Source organism: Denticeps clupeoides, chromosome 9 (assembly GCF_900700375.1).
Source record: "Denticeps clupeoides chromosome 9, fDenClu1.1, whole genome shotgun sequence".
Classification (NCBI taxonomy): Eukaryota; Metazoa; Chordata; class Actinopteri; order Clupeiformes; family Denticipitidae; genus Denticeps; species Denticeps clupeoides.
In genome coordinates this window covers 18,114,954-18,134,179 of record NC_041715.1, presented here as the reverse complement: position 1 = coordinate 18,134,179, position 19,226 = coordinate 18,114,954, and the positions used below count along the sequence as shown (strand labels likewise).

At 44.2% G+C, this 19,226-nt stretch overlaps 1 protein-coding gene across 2 annotated transcripts; it reads left to right on the top strand.

Annotated features, from left to right (window-relative positions):
- The first annotated feature begins 2,875 nt into the window (after positions 1-2,875).
- On the top strand, positions 2,876-19,211 carry htr1fa (5-hydroxytryptamine (serotonin) receptor 1Fa). 2 transcript variants are annotated; one of them, XM_028990783.1, is made up of 4 exons: positions 2,876-3,042; positions 16,472-16,628; positions 16,931-17,053; positions 17,652-19,211. In XM_028990783.1, exon 4 carries the CDS (start codon positions 17,665-17,667, stop codon positions 18,787-18,789), a length of 1,125 nt encoding a protein of 374 aa, XP_028846616.1. In that variant the 5' UTR covers positions 2,876-3,042; positions 16,472-16,628; positions 16,931-17,053; positions 17,652-17,664; the 3' UTR covers positions 18,790-19,211. The 2 variants fall into 2 exon arrangements, with proteins under 2 accessions (XP_028846616.1, XP_028846617.1); XM_028990784.1 differs by lacking the exons at positions 2,876-3,042; positions 16,931-17,053 and having other exon boundaries at positions 15,789-16,628.
- The last annotated feature ends 15 nt before the right edge of the window (positions 19,212-19,226 follow it).

The following is a 19,226-nucleotide window of genomic DNA, read 5'->3' as shown; positions in this document are numbered from 1 at the left end:
TGAAAAGTCGAACATTGACTTTGTCTTCATCATCATTATCATAAGCAGCTTCATGAAGGAAAAGCAGTTTCATCATACAAACTATTTTCTTTAATTTGACTCTTCAGTTTTGTGCTGCACTTTATTCAATAAAGAGGGTGGTAAAGACAGTCCAACAGATGAGTTTTTATTTTATTTTATTAGAACCGCCCAATCACAAGAATTACATACTTCAACTTGGCCTCAGCCAATGTATCAGTGACCTGCGTGCTGAAAACCCCTGAGTACCATTTCAGTTGTGTGGACCATTAGATCAGGCAATTAGATTCAAGTTCTCAGCCCTGGCCATGGTACACTTCTCAAGCTAGATACTTTTTTTTGGCCTTTAACCGCCACTGGAGATATGAAACTGTGACTCATTGCTTTGTGAAGGAAAGGAAATACTTCTTCGTATTTTTTGCTTGAGTGCAAGAGACACCTCTTTGTGCTGGGTTTATCCCCGCTCTAATTCATACAATCGTTTTCTTCCATTGTGCTGAAGTCGGTGCCGAGACGGAGAGGAGGTAGCTGTTTCCGTTCGCCTTCCTCCGACGGCTCCCCAAAGATAAAAGGGCTCTGGCATCAGAGAGTAACATCATTAAAATTCATCCTCCGTTCGACTCGATAGCTGCCACAAGCACCGTTGGCAATGGGAGCGATTAAAGCCCTGGTAGATACAGGCTGGCAGCCATAACTCTTTGCCCCGGTGATCAATGATTGAAGACGATATTGAGGTGGTTCCCCGTGTCCACAACAACCCCCGAAACACGTCAGCAGGGCCCTGCGGCTTGCAGAGCAGCGCCTTTAATGGACGCGACTGGGCACCGGGCTCTAACATGCTTGGTGTTGACACCATTTCCTTTCTCAAGTCCACTGGGCATTCGCTGGGTTCTCTTCCCCCGCTCAGTCGAGCATCAAAGGGCTCACATTTGCAGATGCTCAGTCCCATGCATGTGGCTGTTAGCTAACACTCATGCCCTCAAAAAACCCCGCCGCTGCATCTTAACTCTTTCTTGGGTGGCCTCGGATGGACGCCGATTCCCAATTTTGGTGCGGGCTATTGGGGAATGAAAGAAGGAGGTTAGCATAGAAAGCAGAACACTGTGCATTACAGGAGTTGGAAACGCACGACTCGATTGGACGCGGTTCACTGAATGCCAAAACCAGGAGAAGTGGAGCGATTTACTCATCAAGAAGCTTTGTGTTGCATGGTTTTAAAATTCCAAAGGTCACTGACAGTGACAGTTTGACCTTTAAGGTTTGAATTGTTAACAGCAGTAGACACTAATAGAGGACTTCATACTGTTCCAACAAGCCATTGTGATGCAGTCGGATAACGAAGCGAATTTATTCTCCGCCGACTTCATGCCATAACGTAGCTCGTTAGTCTCGTGTACATGTGAAGTGCTATGGAAAGGCATCAGAATTGGCTAATGTGCCCCTCACCGCTACAAGTCCCTTTAATCACGTTGATCAAATGGAAACGTCATTTCCATATACGGCAGTGGTGGATCAGAGGCTCCGGGGGTAAAAAAGAAGACAACACCACCGTACGGATAAGCAGAGAACAGTTTTAACGTGCTGGGAGATATGAGAGACCCTCCAGCCTCGACTCAGACACAACCACAGAACCTTTAAACACATTGTCCCGGTGATTGTCATTGTGATACACTGCAGCACAGCACACAGTGACACAACGAAACGTGTGCTCTGCTTTTAACTGTCACCCTTGGTGAGCAGTGGGCAGCCATGACAGGCGCCCGGGGAGCAGCGTGCAGGACGGCACCTCCATCCTTCCCCCTGGAGACACAATGGTAGTAAGAGGGGTTTGAAATAGAAGGTTTATGTCTCCTCTCCTTCCCACAACTGACCGGGTTGAGACCCTTTGAACGTTCCGCCACCCCATGAACCTTTGAACCTTGTGCCCTGTCTTGTCTTGTGCTGGTCTGTGCTGTGCTGTGCATGTATATGGACACCTGCTTCGTGTGTGTTGTTTTTGCTTTTCCTGCACTCATCTGCCTTGCTGTGAGAGTGTTTTTGTGCTTTTTATTTAGTTTAGCTGTGCGTCTTCTGCAATTTTTCCTTGTTCATGGCATTTGTAACCTATAAAAAATACAGGTAGTCCATAATTATTACATCTTCACACGTCCTTGATTCAAGATAATAATTTCAGGACGACCTTCAGGACGTTCTCAGTTAGAGATGTTTGGAGTGAGGAACAGGCACAGTACGAATATTCAAAATAGTCCCCAGACGTCCTTATCCAGAGCGCCTGAACCTAAAAAAAGTGAAGTGATTGTCACATGTGATACACAGCAGCACAGCACACAGTGAAATTTGTCCTCTGCATTTGAGTGAGCAGTGGGCAGCCATGACAGGCGCCCGGGGAGCAGTGTGTGGGGACGGTGCTTTGCTCAGTGGCACCTCAGTGGCACCTTGGCGGATTGAGATTCGAACCGGCAACCTTCTGATTATGGGGCCGCTTCCTTAACCGCTAGGCCACCGCTGCCCCAAAGAGGAGAGAGAGAGGAAAAGAGAGAGAGAGAGAGTAGAGGGAGAGAACCTGGGTCTTCTGGTTCACGAAGTAAGAACCCATCCGTTCATAAAACAGGACATTCCACGTGCAGAAGAGAGAGAGGGAGAGAGAAAGAGAGAGGGGGAGAGAGAGAGAGAAGGAAAGGGAGAGATAGGAAAAGAGAGAGAGGGGGGGAGAGAAGGAGAGTGAGAGGGAAAGAGAGAGAGGGGGAAAGAGAGGTAGAGAGAGGATGAGAGAGAGAGAGATAGAGAGAGGGGGGGGAGAGAGTGAGGGAAAGGGAGAGAAGGTGAGAGGAAAAGAGAGAGAGAGAGTAGAGGGAGAGAAGGAGAGAGAGAGGGAAAGAGAGAGAAGGAGAGAAAGAGGGAGAGAGAGACAGGGAGGAAGCGCGCGCGTGCGTGACGCTCATCTGTTCGCGCGCGAACTTGCGGTCGCGCAGAATGTCGCGCGGCGGCGGGAAAAGCGGGGTTCGGCGGCGGTAGCGCGCGCGCGTGAGTAGAACCTTCATTCTTTCCGCGGGTCCGGGACGTGTCGGAATGCGGGATTCGGTACATCAGTTCGGTGTGGCGACGTCTGCCTGGTTGAGAGTCTCGGTGTGCGCTTCAGTCGCGGTTATGAAGAAAAGTACGACATCTGCACACTTTTTATCATGTTACTACGAAAGCACGTCTTTATCTGCAATTCTTCTATTTTCTGGTCCTTCTGACATTCAGACTCGGTCGTTTTAAAAATACATTTCACTCAAATACTGTTGTCCCCACTCTTCTCTGTCACTAACTAGGGGCAGTTCGGCTTGGTGTTGCCAGATTTGGGGACAGGTACCTGCCCATCCTGCTGCATAATTCCTGCTGAATGTCATTACCGAGCTGTCACAACAGTTCAGTGTGTTCTGCGTGACTCGCTTTTATATCATTATGCCGTCCAAAAACATTATGATGTGGCATTACAGGCTGACTTGTTTCCCCGACATCGGCAATTCCTTTCATTTACTCAAGCCTGTATTAATCAATTACTTACAGAGTACAGATTTTCCAAAATTAAGGCCTTATATTATGATTAAAAATGACCAGTAATTCTTAAATCCAGCATTAACAGTCTAAAAATACTGCAGACCCAATAGTTTTCTGGTAACCTTTAAATAATTTGGCAAATTTCTAAAATGTGTGTTGTACTTTTGTCTATGAGATCGGAATTAGCGGCTAGCAGCTGTGGAGGGATAAATTCCTTATATTCACCAGTGCAAATAGTATGCTTGCGATTACATGAACGCAATTTTATGCAATTTGAATAAGAGAATATGAATATGAACACATGGACTGAAGCGACAATATATTATCTGTCGTTCTCTTGAAGTTTACCAACCGACTAAACCGAGACCGGGTGCTCAGTCTCACTTCAGTCCGTGTTCCGGACTGGAGTCGCGGGACGCAGGGTGGATCAGGGAATAATCTGTCTGTCTATTATTGTTCTAGTATTTTAATCTGTTTGACCGAATTTCCAGTCTATAGTAACTATCCTTTTTTTTCCGCATGACTCCTTGCTTGTGAATTTGTTTCGCCGATTGGTTAAAGGTTTTCGCCTTGTTGTAAATAAATGTATAAAATGTTTGTGTATAAATGTATAAAATGTTAATTTGATCTCTGACACCGTAGTTGGGTGATGATGGTCTGTTCTTCTGTGGCAGGTGGTGAGCCAAATATATATACGGAGAATTCATTATCGCTTATTACTTTCACAGGGCTTTATCCATATTCCACACCACAGTTCATATTCCGCCCTGTACAACAGCGCTGCCAGATTTACCATTTTACCAGTCATATGTGTGACATCACATAGACAACCCAGGGGGGAATGGATATGGAGTCGGGCGATGGTGAACTTGTAGTTAAAAATGCAAATTTGTCTCAGCACCTAAAATCATAAAATTTCCAATTCATATCCAGCAGTTCCTATATAGAACTATATGTAGTACATTGTTCTTAAAAATGTACCTGTTTTCCCCAAAAACTCTTATTGATTCGTTTATTTTTTTATTAAGCTGCAGTAACATTTGCAGTGATGTAAAGATTTAGTAATTATACATTTTATGTGATATTTTTATTGATAGGCAAGCATACTATTTATAATAATAGTATCTCAGTAATCGCAATATGACTTTTTCCCCAAATTGTGCAGCCCTGAAATAAGAAACCGAAATGAAACCCCTAGTGGCTGGTTGCAATACAGATAATATGAGTCTGGTAGAATTGACAAAGGCTAAAAATTAACCAAAAATGAATATATAAAATAATAATATATTATTTAAGATAAATACAATTTTAGAAAGATACATACTAGATAAATACTGGATTTAAAAAAAAACATAGTTGATGTCCCCGATGAAGGGTCTTAAATTTAATGAAAGTGGCCTTAAACAAGGTCTTCAAAAGTCTTCATTTTGGCTTCCTTAAACCTGCAGAAACCCTGAGTGTAGGAATGAATCATGTTGAATCATAATGGACCCCTGACAAGACAATTTACTAACAGTTTACACGACCTCATCTCGTAGATTTATGAACATGCCATAAGTACAGAGGAAGATAAATGACCGGTGAATTGCTGGTTGATTAAAAGGCGAGTTTTGGCCTTACGTACATTGACTTTTATATATAAAAAGAATCCAGCCTACTATCCACTCATATCCGCTTGCCCTCTTCTGACATATTAGACGTTCAGTAATTCACGGGCCAGCATGTCTCCTGGCAGCTCCATTCCTTCTTTATTTTATTATTTAGCGCCCATGAGCTGTACAGTGTGTTCTTTTCGATGGTTAAACAGGAACTAACCATCTCGGCCTAATGCAACCATATATTTTTTTATTGAAAGTAGTAAAAATGACTACTTAGGTCAGCAAAAACACAGTCCTCAGTTTGATCATAAGAAATAGACGAATGCCAATTTTAAATATGCCTTATGTTTTATTAAAAGGAGGGAAGACACCCTGAGGTCAAATGCTCTTGCAAGGAAGCTGCAAAATTACTATGCAAACGATTTCTGGAAGGAAAAACACCTTAGCCAGCAAACACCGATGGCACAAGTGGTTCCGAGAACATCACTCAGACGTGGCAGAGACATTATTATGAGCTATTTAACTGTGTTAAAAGTTACCCCTTTGTAGCGGATAATATTGACCACGAGCGGTCTGTGATGTAGTTATGTAGAGCTTGAAGGACAATAAAGCATGTGGCATGGATAACATTTCTGCAGAGCGCTTAAAACCTGCCTGCCATCTGTTTTACAGGCATCTTAACCCATGCCATTTTACTTGACTCTATTCTATCTGTTATATTAATGCCCATTTTAAAAGATAAAGTTGGTAAAGTAAGTAGTTGAGATACTTATCAGCCTATAGCTCTGGCCAGGATTTTATCAAAGGTTCTGGAAAGAACTATCATGGTGGTAGTAGCCTAGTGGGTAACACACTCGCCTATGAACCAGAAGACCCGGGTTCGAATCCCACTTACTACCATTGTGTCCCTGAGCAAGACACTTAACCCTAAATTGCTCCAGGGAGACTGTCCCTGTAATACTGATTGTAAGTCGCTCTGGATAAGGGCGTCTGATAAATGCTGTAAATGTAAATGTAAATCATGAACAGAATGGAACAATTCATTCTGACAATCAGTTTGGTTTTAACTCATGCATGGTACAGATGTGTAGTTTTGCTCAGAAAGAGATTTTAGATATGTATAACAAGCACAATTGGGTTTTATCAATGCGTCAAAAGCTTTTGATTGTAAACCACGAGAAGTTATTTCATAAGTTACAGTACAGAGGGGTTCCCAAGTCCTTAATTAGAATTTTGTCCTTTTGGTATACTCACCAGTCTAGGTACATTAACTGGGTCATTTTGTGTCCATTCGTTTTTTAAAGCTCCCCCTGACATTTTTCAGTGGTCCATTAATTTTTTTTTAAATAAAATGAACCCACTGGTTCTTCAGTCTTGTGTGAATACATTTGTGCTCATTGGCCAAAGCACTCTTCACACCTATCACCATTTCTTGCCACCGCAGGACCTTAGACAGGCTCGGGGAACTCGTATTAAATTTTCATGCTTGGGGACCTTTAAGGTCTGTAAACAGGGATGCATCCTGTGAAAACAGCTAAGTGATTGTGGAGCAGGATGTGTAGTCGGTATGACAATAATCAACCGCTAATTGATCTCCTGTCCATACAGCACTGGCCTTCAACAGTTACTGAGGATCTGCTCTATTATAATATAATTATAAATTATAATGCCAAGAAGAGTAATAGTTTTATTGTGAGAAGTAAGGAGGACAGTAAACTGGTATTTCCTAACTTCTTCTTGTTAGAATTCTTTTGTGGTTAAATACTCGGGACACTGAGTGATATCTGCTGATCTGACCGATGTGGATATTCAGAGATGGCTCTTTTTACTGTATGCACATGCTAACGTGCTGATGCGTAGGTTTGGTATGTGTTCTGTACCTGAGAATACTGTACTTTTTAAAGCACCCTGTGTACACTGGCCATCTATGGACGCGCTACAAACACTGGAAACTTACTGTTTTATACAATGATGGATTGAAGTAAAATGCCAAGATGGTGCATTGCAATTTTAATGTTTGTCAGTTTTGGTGTGCCCACAAGTAAAGCTGCATTACGGAATGTACAGATATATGTGGAGTTTAATGGACTCTAAAAACAGCATAATCTTTTCTTTGACAAAGCCCACACAGAGCTCTGTCTGTGCAATTACTGGCGTTTTAGCCTCTACGTAACACTTCCTCGCTTCTTCTAAACCTTTGCTATGGACGAATCTGTGTCTTTAATAAAGTGAACAAACTAATTGCAATTTTAACTGATTACACGTGTCTGTTTACATTGTATTTGAACACCAGCTTGTAGGATTGGAGAGACGTAGCCTTATAACACACGTCTGGGTGCGGCATCATTCATTCCACAGCAACATGCTCATCCCCCGTGGAAGCGATTGGCTGCACGTGCGGCATGATCAACCTGCGTTTTACTAGCTGCTCATCGGAAGGGATGATGACCTCTGTAAAAACAGACAGTTATGGCTGATGGACCGGGGTGTGTACCCTGGGGCCGCAGCTCAGACAAGCGGCGGAAATCAATTGTTCTGCCGTGCGAAGGACCGCGCGGAAACGCCAATCAGTGCGCAAGCCAAAGTCCACTCAGCGGCCGCGATCTGGGCCGGTTCCGCCGGCGTGGCACCTTGAGGACTTCCTCCCTAATGAACATTGAAGCGTGAGCCCATGTGTCTGGCAGCTAAGTGTATAGGCCATAATTGGATCACGTAGCAGCACGCTGACGTGAAGAACATCAGCATATCCGAAGGGCTGGAGAGGAAAAGGTCAAGTCGACCCCACTGGGATGCCGTGGCGAGACTTCAACAGAGTAAACAAATGCCTTCGGGCGTCATTTAACCGTGTACGGGGCTCAGAAATGTGGAGCTCTTGACACCTCGTTTAGGATTCGGCAAATTAAACGGCAGAATTGAAAGACTCTCGATCAATTCTATGCATAACACGGAGGAGATGTTTCCTAAGACTAATTAACGATGCCGTTTACTCGAATGTACAGTAAATGAATTATTTAATGTGAAGGCCCTGGCTGTGATGCCACCGAGCCACCTCATACACCTTGGTGACCTTTGCAGGATCTGATAAGCACCGTCAGTGCTTTAGTTATCTTGGGGATTAATCATTGATTGGGGAGGGTGTCTGCTGATGACTAATTCATGATCTTGCATCATTAAGTTGTCTTAATAAAGGAAAGCTTGGGCTGAAATGCTGTCTGGATTAACCTTTTCCATGGCACTTCCAGGGGGAAGCTGTGGTGCTCCGTGAGTCTACGAATCTTTTTCCCCCCCGAGGGGGATGTGCTGTCGTGAGATGGAAAGGAACCATGAAACTCGGATGGCAAATTTGCTTTATTGCTTTGCAAATCATGTAAAAGGGAGAAAAGGGGACCCAGTCATGACCTCAGTCTACCTTTTTTTATGTCCACAATAAAGCCTGTGGTCTCGGGGATTCATGTCAGTAAGTCATTCAGTTTGTCAATAAATCACTTTATGTCACAGGGTTTAAAACCTCCATTGCAATCCTTTAAAAATGTAAAAATCCCCGACAGCTGTTGCTGTTAGTCCTAATCCTGACTGAACTGCATTCGAATGCACTTACCTGCAACCACTGAAGATGGGTTCATTTCTAATCTTAGCTATTCAATTAGGTGTAGTTGCAAATATTTGTGGTAGAAAAGAGCTGAAGTTACAGTGGCCCCGATGTTCAAAACACAATGACATTTCAGAAGACACAATAGCAAACAGCTGAAATATTTCACGAAACACTACGATACTTCAAAAAACAATGGCATTTTAAAAACACAACATTCAGACAACACAACATTTAAGAAAACATGACATCTAAAAAAAACAAATGATATTGAAAATTCAACAAAATTTCAAATGTAATTTTCAGAAAATGCAAGACATTTTGAGCTTCGGGGCCACTGTATAAAGCCCCTCATAGGTGTGTGTGATAAGTATATGATTTAATTACACAATATAATGTATCTATTGTGAATAATACAGTACAGGCCAAAAGTTTGGACACACCTTCTCATTCATGTGTTTTCTTTATTTTCTGGACCATTTACATTGGTAGATTATTACTGAAGGCATCAGAACTATGAGTGAACACATGTGGAGTTATGTACTTAACAAAAAGTGGAGACCTGGTCTCCACAGTCACCGGACCTGAACCCAGTCGAGATGGTTTGGGGTGAGCTGGAGAATGCCAGAGAGAATGGCAAGAGTGTGCAAAGCAGGAATCAGAGCAAAGAAACTAGAATATAAAACATGTTTTCAGTTATTTCACCTTTTTTTGTTAAGTACATAACACATGTGTTCATTCATAGTTTTGATGCCTTCAGTGAGAATCGACCAACGTAAATGGTCATGAAAATAAAGAAAACACATGAATGAGAAGGCGTGTCCAAACGTTTGGCCTGTACTGCATATATCTGATGTTTTTGGCCATCCAAAATGTAACGTGAATACAATGAATGAAAATTTACTACAGCCTCGTGAGACAGGGATTGCCACTAAAAGACGTGGCCCTCTTCCAGCGTCCGGGCAGTGCAAATGGAAAATAAACAACTCGCTATTTCCACTTTGTCTGCTTCGCATCTGTTTCCTTTCAGCTAAAAAACGACGTGCCCTGCGCGGGTTCCGTTGTCAGGGATTGGTCTTAGGCAGAAGCTTTGCCGCGTGGGTAATCACAGTGCACCCTTGCATTTCACAGACACGCGCGCATGTAAAGAAATGCATCACTCTCTGATGCGTCTGCCTTATTATGGACCTTAATGAAACGCGTTTTCTTTGATCCATAAAATAAAATTCCAAGCGTGGCCTGTCCGCCACTGGCTCTTGCAGGAGTCGCGAGCGGATTGCAACCCTCCCACATCTCTCCTTTCTGCCATGAGAAAACGTCCTCAAAGAGTTTTAAGAACCATTTTTGAAAATGAGCTCTCGCGTTTTTTTTTTCTCCCTTTGAACTTGAAATCCATGACCACTTCCCGTTATTTTTTTTTTTCCATTTTCCCTGCTCTTATTTCATCTCTTTTTTTATGTCGTTTAGTGCAATTTGAGCAAGGAGGCTTCAGTTCTTTATTCTCCACTAACCTTTTCAGGTGCTCTAGCAAACCTCATGCTGTCGTGCTGACGTCAGTCTTTGCTTTCGGTCATCCGTGCCTGCTGAGGAGCGGAAGCGTGCTTTCAGGCCGGCATGCCGGCTTTTCCTTTTTTTTTTTTTAAACTGATTTCATTACCTGTCCATATTTGGACACCAATGAAGATCTCTAAGTGGCGGTGAGCGCGTGAAGGCACACGCAAACACTATAGTGCCGGTAATAGGTTTGTCGCTATGTGCTTCATCATGTGACACTTTCATTGTTAAATGGTGAATTGTCACCATTCGCGCAATGTGAATATCATTTCCACATTACTTCTCTTGATTGGTTAAAGAATGTATACAAGATATGCTCAGAAAGACAGGAAATATTTTTTACATTTCAGCAGATGTGGTAACTAAAAACCCAAATCAGCTGTTGGCTATGGTTTCTGGTGCTTTTTATGATGTGAAAGTGATGTGAGTGTCATTGTGAAACACTGCAGCACAGCACACGGTGACACAACGAAATGTGTCCTCTGCATCTAACCATCACTCTTGGCGAGCAGTGGGCAGCCATGACAGGCGCCCGGGGAGCAGTGTGTGGGGACGGTGCCTTGCTCAGTGGCACCTTGATATAGGGTGTCTCAAACATATTGACATGCTCACAATAATGAACTTATGTTTATGGTCCATTTAAAATGGAACACAACACAACCAAAAGGCATTTCTCAACAATCTTCCTTTCTCAGCCTTATTTGTTGTGTGGGTAACAAATCGTTGTCAGTCTGGACATGACAGGAAGCAGGTTCGACACTCATCTGGAATAAGCTCTTTAATGATGTTTAATGATGGCTGCATCGTTCTGTGTTGTGTTCAGTGGCGATATTCACTGTGTAGATCCCGTTTGTGTAAATGTCATCTTGACGTTCAGCCATCGATGCGTTATGACTATTTCCCATTCTGCCGGAATCTTCGCTTAATGTACCAATTGTACAGTTGTCGGGGGCTTTTGTGCCAGACCCGTCTGAATCAATGGCTTCATTAGTGCGGTGGGCTGTTTGTCAATGTTTATTATCAGTCAAAAGCTGCTGATCACTTTTGGCTCTTCGGTTGCAGACCAGATGGCTGGAAGTGGAATATGAGCTTGTGCACGCAATTTACATACAGGGGTCATATTCCAGGTTTAACGGGGTCATTATGTCAGTGGTGGTAGTATCCTAGTGGTTACTACCATTGTGTTCACTTACTACCATTGTGTCCCAGAGCAAGACACTTAACCCCGAATGTCTCCACGGGGACTGTCTCTGTAACTACTGATTGTAAGTCACTCTGAATAAGGGTCTCTGGTGAATGCCATAAATGTAAAGGGCATTCCTTTTTAAGGCTTTAACAGCCTTGCCGTTCATTATTTTAATTATTTCAGGCCACTAGTCCAGTTCCTACTTTTGACATTTTAAGGCAGTATGGGAATAGTTTATGGGCCTATTCCCAAAAACACAGAAAAGCTTTAATACACTTTTAATAATGCCATAGAGCTGATGCATTCTTCAGTAAATTGTCATGCTGCCTGTGCATATAAATAAACAATAAAAATGAATAAAAAGTAATTGCTTCAGTGCTGTACAATCAGTCGGAAATCTCTCAAAATGAAATTGCATTTTGAACTGAAAACAAAAACACCTTTGCAGTGAGATGTAATATTTCACATTTCACAAGAAATGAATCTCTCTGAGTCAAATCCTAGAAAGCGCTGTTGTCGCAAGGTCCATTGCGTTTTTCATGGTTCCGTTTACTTCAATCTGATGTGGACAAGTCCTGGGAGTAAACCACACTTTACAGTCTCCAGTGTGAAAACGACTGTGGTCACGTGGGAACCACAACGGGAATTGTGAGCAGTGGGCAGCCGTGATGTGTGTGGGGACGGACAGCGAGATGAGTTTCACAGTGGTTGCCACACCCGCCTTAAAGTATATTAAATATTAAAAGCAATCGTAAAAGTAACAAGAGATTCAAGAAAAACTTTTGTCCGATCTCAAGTGTAGAGTTGTCCTCACACCTCCAAAGTTGTGAGTTTGAATCCTGCTTTTGTGGGCAGAGTTTGCATGCCCTCTCTGAGCTGGCGCGGGTTTCCTCCAGGTTTTCCGGTTTCCTCCCGCCGTCATAAACACTAGGTAGAGTGATGATTCTGAATTGTCCATAGGTGTGTGTATGCTTGTGTCTGTGTGTGTGTGCGGTGGGCTGGATGCCCTGCATCCTGTGTCTTGGTTGTTAAAACGTCCATTTCGATGTGAGAATCTTGGGTGGAAGGCGACTCTTTGTATTTAAAGCCACCAGTCTACGCCTGAAAGGATATCAATGATATTGCGCGCTCTCTCCAGGCCAGATTTCAGCACTCTGAGAAGCTTCCTGTAGCTGATCCAGACGCAGAGACGGAGCTCTGCTGCCTGGCACAGAAGAACCCGTCCATCTGTCCTCCCGTGCACACAGACGGCGTGCTGAGAGGCTACTGCGGGAGCTCCAGAGGTAGATTTCGCCCGAAGGAAGGATTTGGCATTTCATTTCAGAGACATCTTGCGCACTCAACAATTAACCTCGCAAAACTCAGATGGCCCTATGGGCGGGGCCAAAGGGACCATGCGTTGACTGTCAAAACTTTCTAGATGCAGTCAATCCAGTGAGTTCAACAAACACAATCTGTTCAACTGAGCGAGATTAACGTTCTTCTGATTACAATAACTAACGTTAGTATTGGAAAAAATGTTGGGACAAGGTCTGATTTTTTACAACAGATATTTTTGTCAGGTAGTTTCAGGGACAGTCCCCATGGAGACTGTCAGGATCAAGTGTCTCGCTCAGGGACACATTGGTAGTAAGTGGGGTTTGAACCTGTGTCTCAGTGGTGAGTATTTTACCCACTAGGCTAGTACCACCCTGGTAATTAACTTCCATTGTAAGGTGACAGATAACGTCATTTGGAAAGTGGAGCTCGAGGTTGGGACAGTCTACAAAAAGCTGGGTGTTCATCTCCATAACTGGACACACTGAAGAAGTCACCGGCAAGGACTGAGGAGACTGAGGCCCTTTGATGCCTACAGGATTCAGTTAAGGACCTTCTATGGTTGACACTGGGAGTATCTGCAAATGTCCATACGATGGTCTGCATTGGATGTGGGAGTCGAGAGAGGGAATAGACATGCTGGTCCAGAGTGTCGGTTCTGTCCTGGGCTGCTCTTTGGTCTCCACTGAGGAGTTGGAGAAGAGGGGGGGACGAGACGTAATCATTGAGTTTCCACCCGCTTGTCCAGATGAGTGTTGCAGATATACCTGAATCCTGATATACCTGCAGATATAATCTGAATCATTTGCACATTACGTTGTTGCATTGTCATTTATTTCATTTGATTTTTTGCACATCTCAACTCATTTTGCTTATTCCTGCACATTTTGCACGTTTGTCTTGTCTTGTGTGTCCTCTTTGAAATATCCAACATATCCACTGTGATCCTCCGTGACGTTGTCCTGTTATGTCCTGTTCGACCTGTTCATTGTACAGAAAAGCTTTCCTTTTCTCTTATAGAGGAACCTGTTCAGTATTTAGTTTTAGTTTGTAGTTTAGTGTGTATATACATATATATTTTTCTTGTATGATTGCACTATGGGGGGGGTCTGTGTGAAACATTATTTCAATACATGGTATCCTGTGTACACTGTTGTACTGACAATAAACCGATCTTGAAAATTTCTATATATAGTTTTCCATTAGGCTGTTGAAACAATATCATCTGTTGCTGATATGGCTTCTCATTCGCTCTGATTTTCCCTACAACGTCAGCCATGAGAACATGTGCGTCATTGCTTCAGGTAATTCAGACGGTTTCAATGCAAAGGAAGTGACTTTTTTTTGAGAAACAGAATTAAATTCATTGTTCAGTTTGGAAGAGCAGGCCTCTCTGTTTGCAAAATGAAAAAGCGGAGTTTCTATGGAAACCATTCCTGCACATCCCAAGAAATATTGTGGAAGGCAGCGTGGATTCTGTGAAGAGTTCTTCAGAGAAATTATATTTATTATGTTTGTCACTCTGCACAGCCCCAGGTCATATTTTTTTTTTAGTTGTTCGATCTGACAAGATGCCATTGATAATGCATGTGGCTGGCAGATGGTACTTAGACATTGTAAACCACAGGGCAAAATATTATATGCAAACATTTCTCATTTATGATATCTGTATATTTCTAAATATATATAGAGTCTCTTAAAAGTAAGATATTTTATTATCTTTCCTAGGGAAAGATAACCAACAGCACTGTATGAAAGTGTCATATCTTCAGTGGAGTCAGTGTACAGCTGGTATAACAGTGTAAATTTGCTGTAAACACACAAAAAGTGAGTACACCCCTAAGTGAAAATGTCCAAATCGTGCCCAGAGCGTCAATATTTTTTTCCAGCACTGCCTTAACATGCTTAGGCGCGGCGGTCGCTAGAGCTTCACATGTTGCACTGGGAGCTTCTTCCACTTCTCCATGACAACATGACAGAGCTGGTGGATGTAAAGACCTTACGCTCCTCCACCTTCTTGCTTGAAGGTGTTCTCCCACACCACCCCTCTGCTACGTTCCCTCCACTGGCTCCCAGTAGCTGCACGCATCAGGTTCAAAATACTGATGCTGGCCTACAAAGCCAAACATGGAGCAGCACCATCCTACCTCACAGCCCTTATTACACCTCGCACTGCACCTCGTATACTCCGAGCCTCCAGTACTGCTCGCCTGGTCCCTCCATCTCTGAAGGTAAAAGGAAAACATTCATCTAGACTCTTCTCCGTCTTGCCCCCTCGGTGGTGGAATGAACTTCCCCTCGAGGTCAGAACAGCTCAGTCACTGAGCACCTTCAAATGGCAGCTCAAGACCTTCCTCTTTAAAGAATATTCAGATTAAATTGTAACCTTCTTATTGTCGAACTTGTGTACAGAATCTACAACAGAGTGAATAAAAAAGATTGTATTCATAGTTGGGGGTCCTAGTGAACCGAAATTGATCTCTTCATCGACGGTAACTTGAAAGTCGCTCTGGATAAGAGCGTCTGCCAAATGCCGTAAATGTAAATTGTAAATGAAGACCACCCACAGATTCTCTACAGGGTTCAGGTCTGGAGACATGCTTGGCCAGTTTAGCACCATCACCCTCGGTTTCTTTAGCAAAACATTGGTCGTCCTGGAGGTGTGTTTGGGGTGGTTATCATGTTGGAATCCAGTTTCTGAAGGGAGGGGATCTGCATCAGTATGGCACAGAACATCAAATCATGACCCCTCCCACCAGGCTTGACACTTGTCTATTTACAGCTCACCTGGTTGCCGCCACACACACACACACACAACACCATCTGAACTTAATATCTCTTTGTGTTTAGTCATTTTGAAGGGACAGCAAATTTATTTTACAACTTAACATTGTATCAAGGTGTCACATCTTCAGTGTTGTCCCAAGAAAATATATAATAACTACAAAAATGTGAGGAGTGTACTTTTGTGCAATACTGTAAATACTGCTATATGAAGCACACCATGTCCTGCATATATAGTATAAAGGCAATCAAATTGAAAGCTCTATAAAACACAAATAAATAAATAAAACAAAAACCACCCTGCGTGAGCAGTGAGCAGCCATGACAGGCGCCCGGGGAGCAGTGTGTGGGGACGGTGGTTCCTCAGTGGCACCTCAGTGGAACCTTGTCGGATCAGGATTTGAACCCGCAACCTTCTGATTACGGGGCTGCTTCCTTAACAGCTAGGCCATCATTAACTGGAATATCTGAGCACCAGAACATGCCACATGCCAACCGAGAAGCAGAAGCAAAAGTTCGACAAGTGAATTTGAGCCAAATCTTAAATTCTTCAACAGCGTTTTATGAATTTAATTGTGCGTTCCTCCATGGTTCTGTGGCATATTGTACGTACGCATTGACAGAACCGAGGGCGGCTGATCGTGAAAATCTTATAATGAAAATGAGCAGTGGATTGTGGGAAAAAAAGTGGGACTGAATGGGCAGGGACAGAATGTCCCTTTGTTTGGGTTCTCTGGTCGCCCTTTTCCCAATTTCCTTTTCAAAGACAGGCGGGAGCGAAGGCTTTTGTGCAAATTACAGCTCATCCCTTTGATCAATAATTGTTCCTGAGGGTGACAGTAGTACAGCGTTTATCTTGTTTTCTTTTTTTATCTTTTACAGGCAGCACAGCAGGGAAGCCACAGGCCTAATATTGACATCATTTCTGCATTCGTAACTCTACTGCGGGCTGATGGGACGCGTGGAATGCTGCACGACCACAGTGCAGACTGAGGCACTGATGACCTGATGTTCAAAGAGGAGAATCACTCCAGGACAGGTACTAAAATAACAAAAACACACCATTAACACCATATCAATGCAATACAAATATACAGAATTTGTACAGAATTTCGGTGGATAAGCACCTCTCCCCATTTTCCTCATTTGTGTTTTGGACTGCCAGCATTTTTTGTATCCTCACGTACACTTGACGGTCCGGCTGAGGCTTTTGAAGCACAAATGGCCGAGAGTGGCAACAACCGCAGTTGTTGCACAAAGCGTCAAAATTTGGCAGCAGTGTAAAGAAGCAGAGCTCATGGGGAGCGTTCGCAATTCTTAAATGAAGACCTGTTTGTACAGGGGGTTTAAATCATCCAGAGTGAGGATGCAGCCTGTATGAGAGCTGTCAATCATCTCTACGGGCCCCTCCCATCATTAAAGTTTTGGGGGTGTCAGAAGTAATTCCACCTCTCCAAAATACAGGTAAGCAGCTGCCAGTCCTTTCTTGCTTCTATCGGTTTGTTTCTGTACGTCCAGAAGACAGACAGACATTAGCGGACGCTTCCCAATCTGCATGTTTTATATAGCGCTGCAGACATCAGGCCTAGCGGTCCTCTCTGATACCTAGCAGTGCTTGGTCCAGGGGTGGGGGGGTTATGCAGCAATTGGCCTAGCGGGTAAGGAAGCGGACCCGTATTCGGAAGGTGGCCGGTGATTCGAATCACGAGCGCCAAGGTACAGTCCCCACACACTGCTCCCGGACTGCTCACTAAGGTGATGGGATAAAAGCAGCAGATTCCTTTCGTTGTGGGAACCGTGTGCTGTGCATCATAATGACAATCACTTCACTTCACTTCACTTACTACCATCGTGTCCCTGTGCAAGACACTTAACCCTGAGTGTCTCCAGACTGTCCCTGTCACTATTGATCGTAAGGCGCTCTGGATAAGGCCATCTAATAAAATGCCGTAAATGTAAATGATAGTTGGCCCTACAAATTACAAAATTGGTGAAATGCAAAGTTAAAAGATTGATGTTTCCTTTAACCATTGAAACGTATCCGTGTCTCTTTTAATTACAGCCGTCAGCAAGTTATGGACCAGACCAACAGTACCAACATTCTGGAGAGCGAAGGCTCTGCAGGGAAGATCCTCCTCTCCCTCATCCTGTCCATACTGACAGTCCTCACCACCACCATCAACTCGCTTGTCATCACGGCTATCATGGTCACCCGCAAGCTGCACCACCCCGCCAACTACCTGATCTGCTCCCTGGCAGTCACGGACCTGCTGGTGGCCATCCTGGTCATGCCCATCAGCATCGTGTACATTGCGAAGGGGAGCTGGACCATGGGCCAGGGGGTCTGCACCATCTGGCTCGGCGTGGACATCACATGCTGCACCTGCTCCATCTTGCACTTGGCAGCGATCGCCGTGGACCGATTCTGGGCCATCACCGATGCGGTGGAGTATTCCCGGAAGAGGACGCCGAGGCGAGCCGGCTTCATGATCGTCGTGGCCTGGGTGCTGTCCATCCTCATCTGTCTGCCCCCTGTGATCTGGAGGCAGCGGAAATCAGACCGCCAGATGCTGGTTCCCAACGCCACCCAGGCTTACAACGCCACCGACGAATGTGTGATCGAACACAACATCGGCTCGGCCATCTACTCCACCTTCGGGGCCTTCTACATCCCCCTGTTCCTCATCCTCATTCTGTACTACAAAATATACCGAGCCGCCCAGACCCTGTACCACAAGCGAGGGCCCAGTCGGCTCGACAGGCAAGAGACGAACGGCCACATGCTGCCGCGGTGCTCCGACAGAGAGCCCCCCAGCCACAACTTGCTGAGCCCCCCGGAGAAGTCCATATCCGAGCCCTCGACGGAGGGAGACCGCGTGCGCATCGCCATCAAAAGCCCACAGTCCGAGGCGGAGCAGGAGAAATCCTACCGGAGACATCGCATCTCCAGCAGCCGGGAGAAGAAGGCAGCCACCATGCTGGGGCTCATCCTGGGAGCCTTCGTCATCTGCTGGCTGCCCTTCTTCATCCACGAGGTGATCGTCAACACGCTCAGCATCAGCCGGTCCGAGGAAATGACGAACTTCCTGACCTGGCTGGGTTACCTGAACTCCCTCATCAACCCACTTATATACACCATTTTCAACGAGGACTTCAAAAAGGCCTTTCAGAAACTGGTCAAGTGTGGACATTATCTCTAAAGGACACAGGACCCGGTGAAGGATGGCGGTAAATCGGTCCATTTCCAAATGACAATCTGCCGAACTTGCATATTGACAGCATATTGGATTCCCTATCGCAACTTTTACATAAACCTCTAATCATCCGTCATCGAGCTTTATTTAATAAAAAGGTTCATTGGATAAGACGACATTTTTTGACTACATCGTGACTGTGAGAATAAAAGCACCAGTGTGCAGCTTTCCGTCACCTCGGCGGCATGCCACGGCTGCAAATATAATGCAAATTACTTTCACCGGATAAAATTTGTTAAGCAAAGAACTGTTCCAAAAAGGGGAAAAAATTGGATTGAGGTACCAAACCACTGATAAAAATGGAATAGCGGGGAAATAAAAAAAAAAAAGTGTTGCAATTATTAGAGCCCAAGCGGGTATATATGTATGGGGCTGTGTGTCCT

Coding starts and splice junctions, on each gene's coding strand:
- htr1fa (XM_028990783.1), top strand. CDS start 17,665: ATGGACCAGACCAACAGTACCAACATTCTGGAGAGCGAAGGCTCTGCA.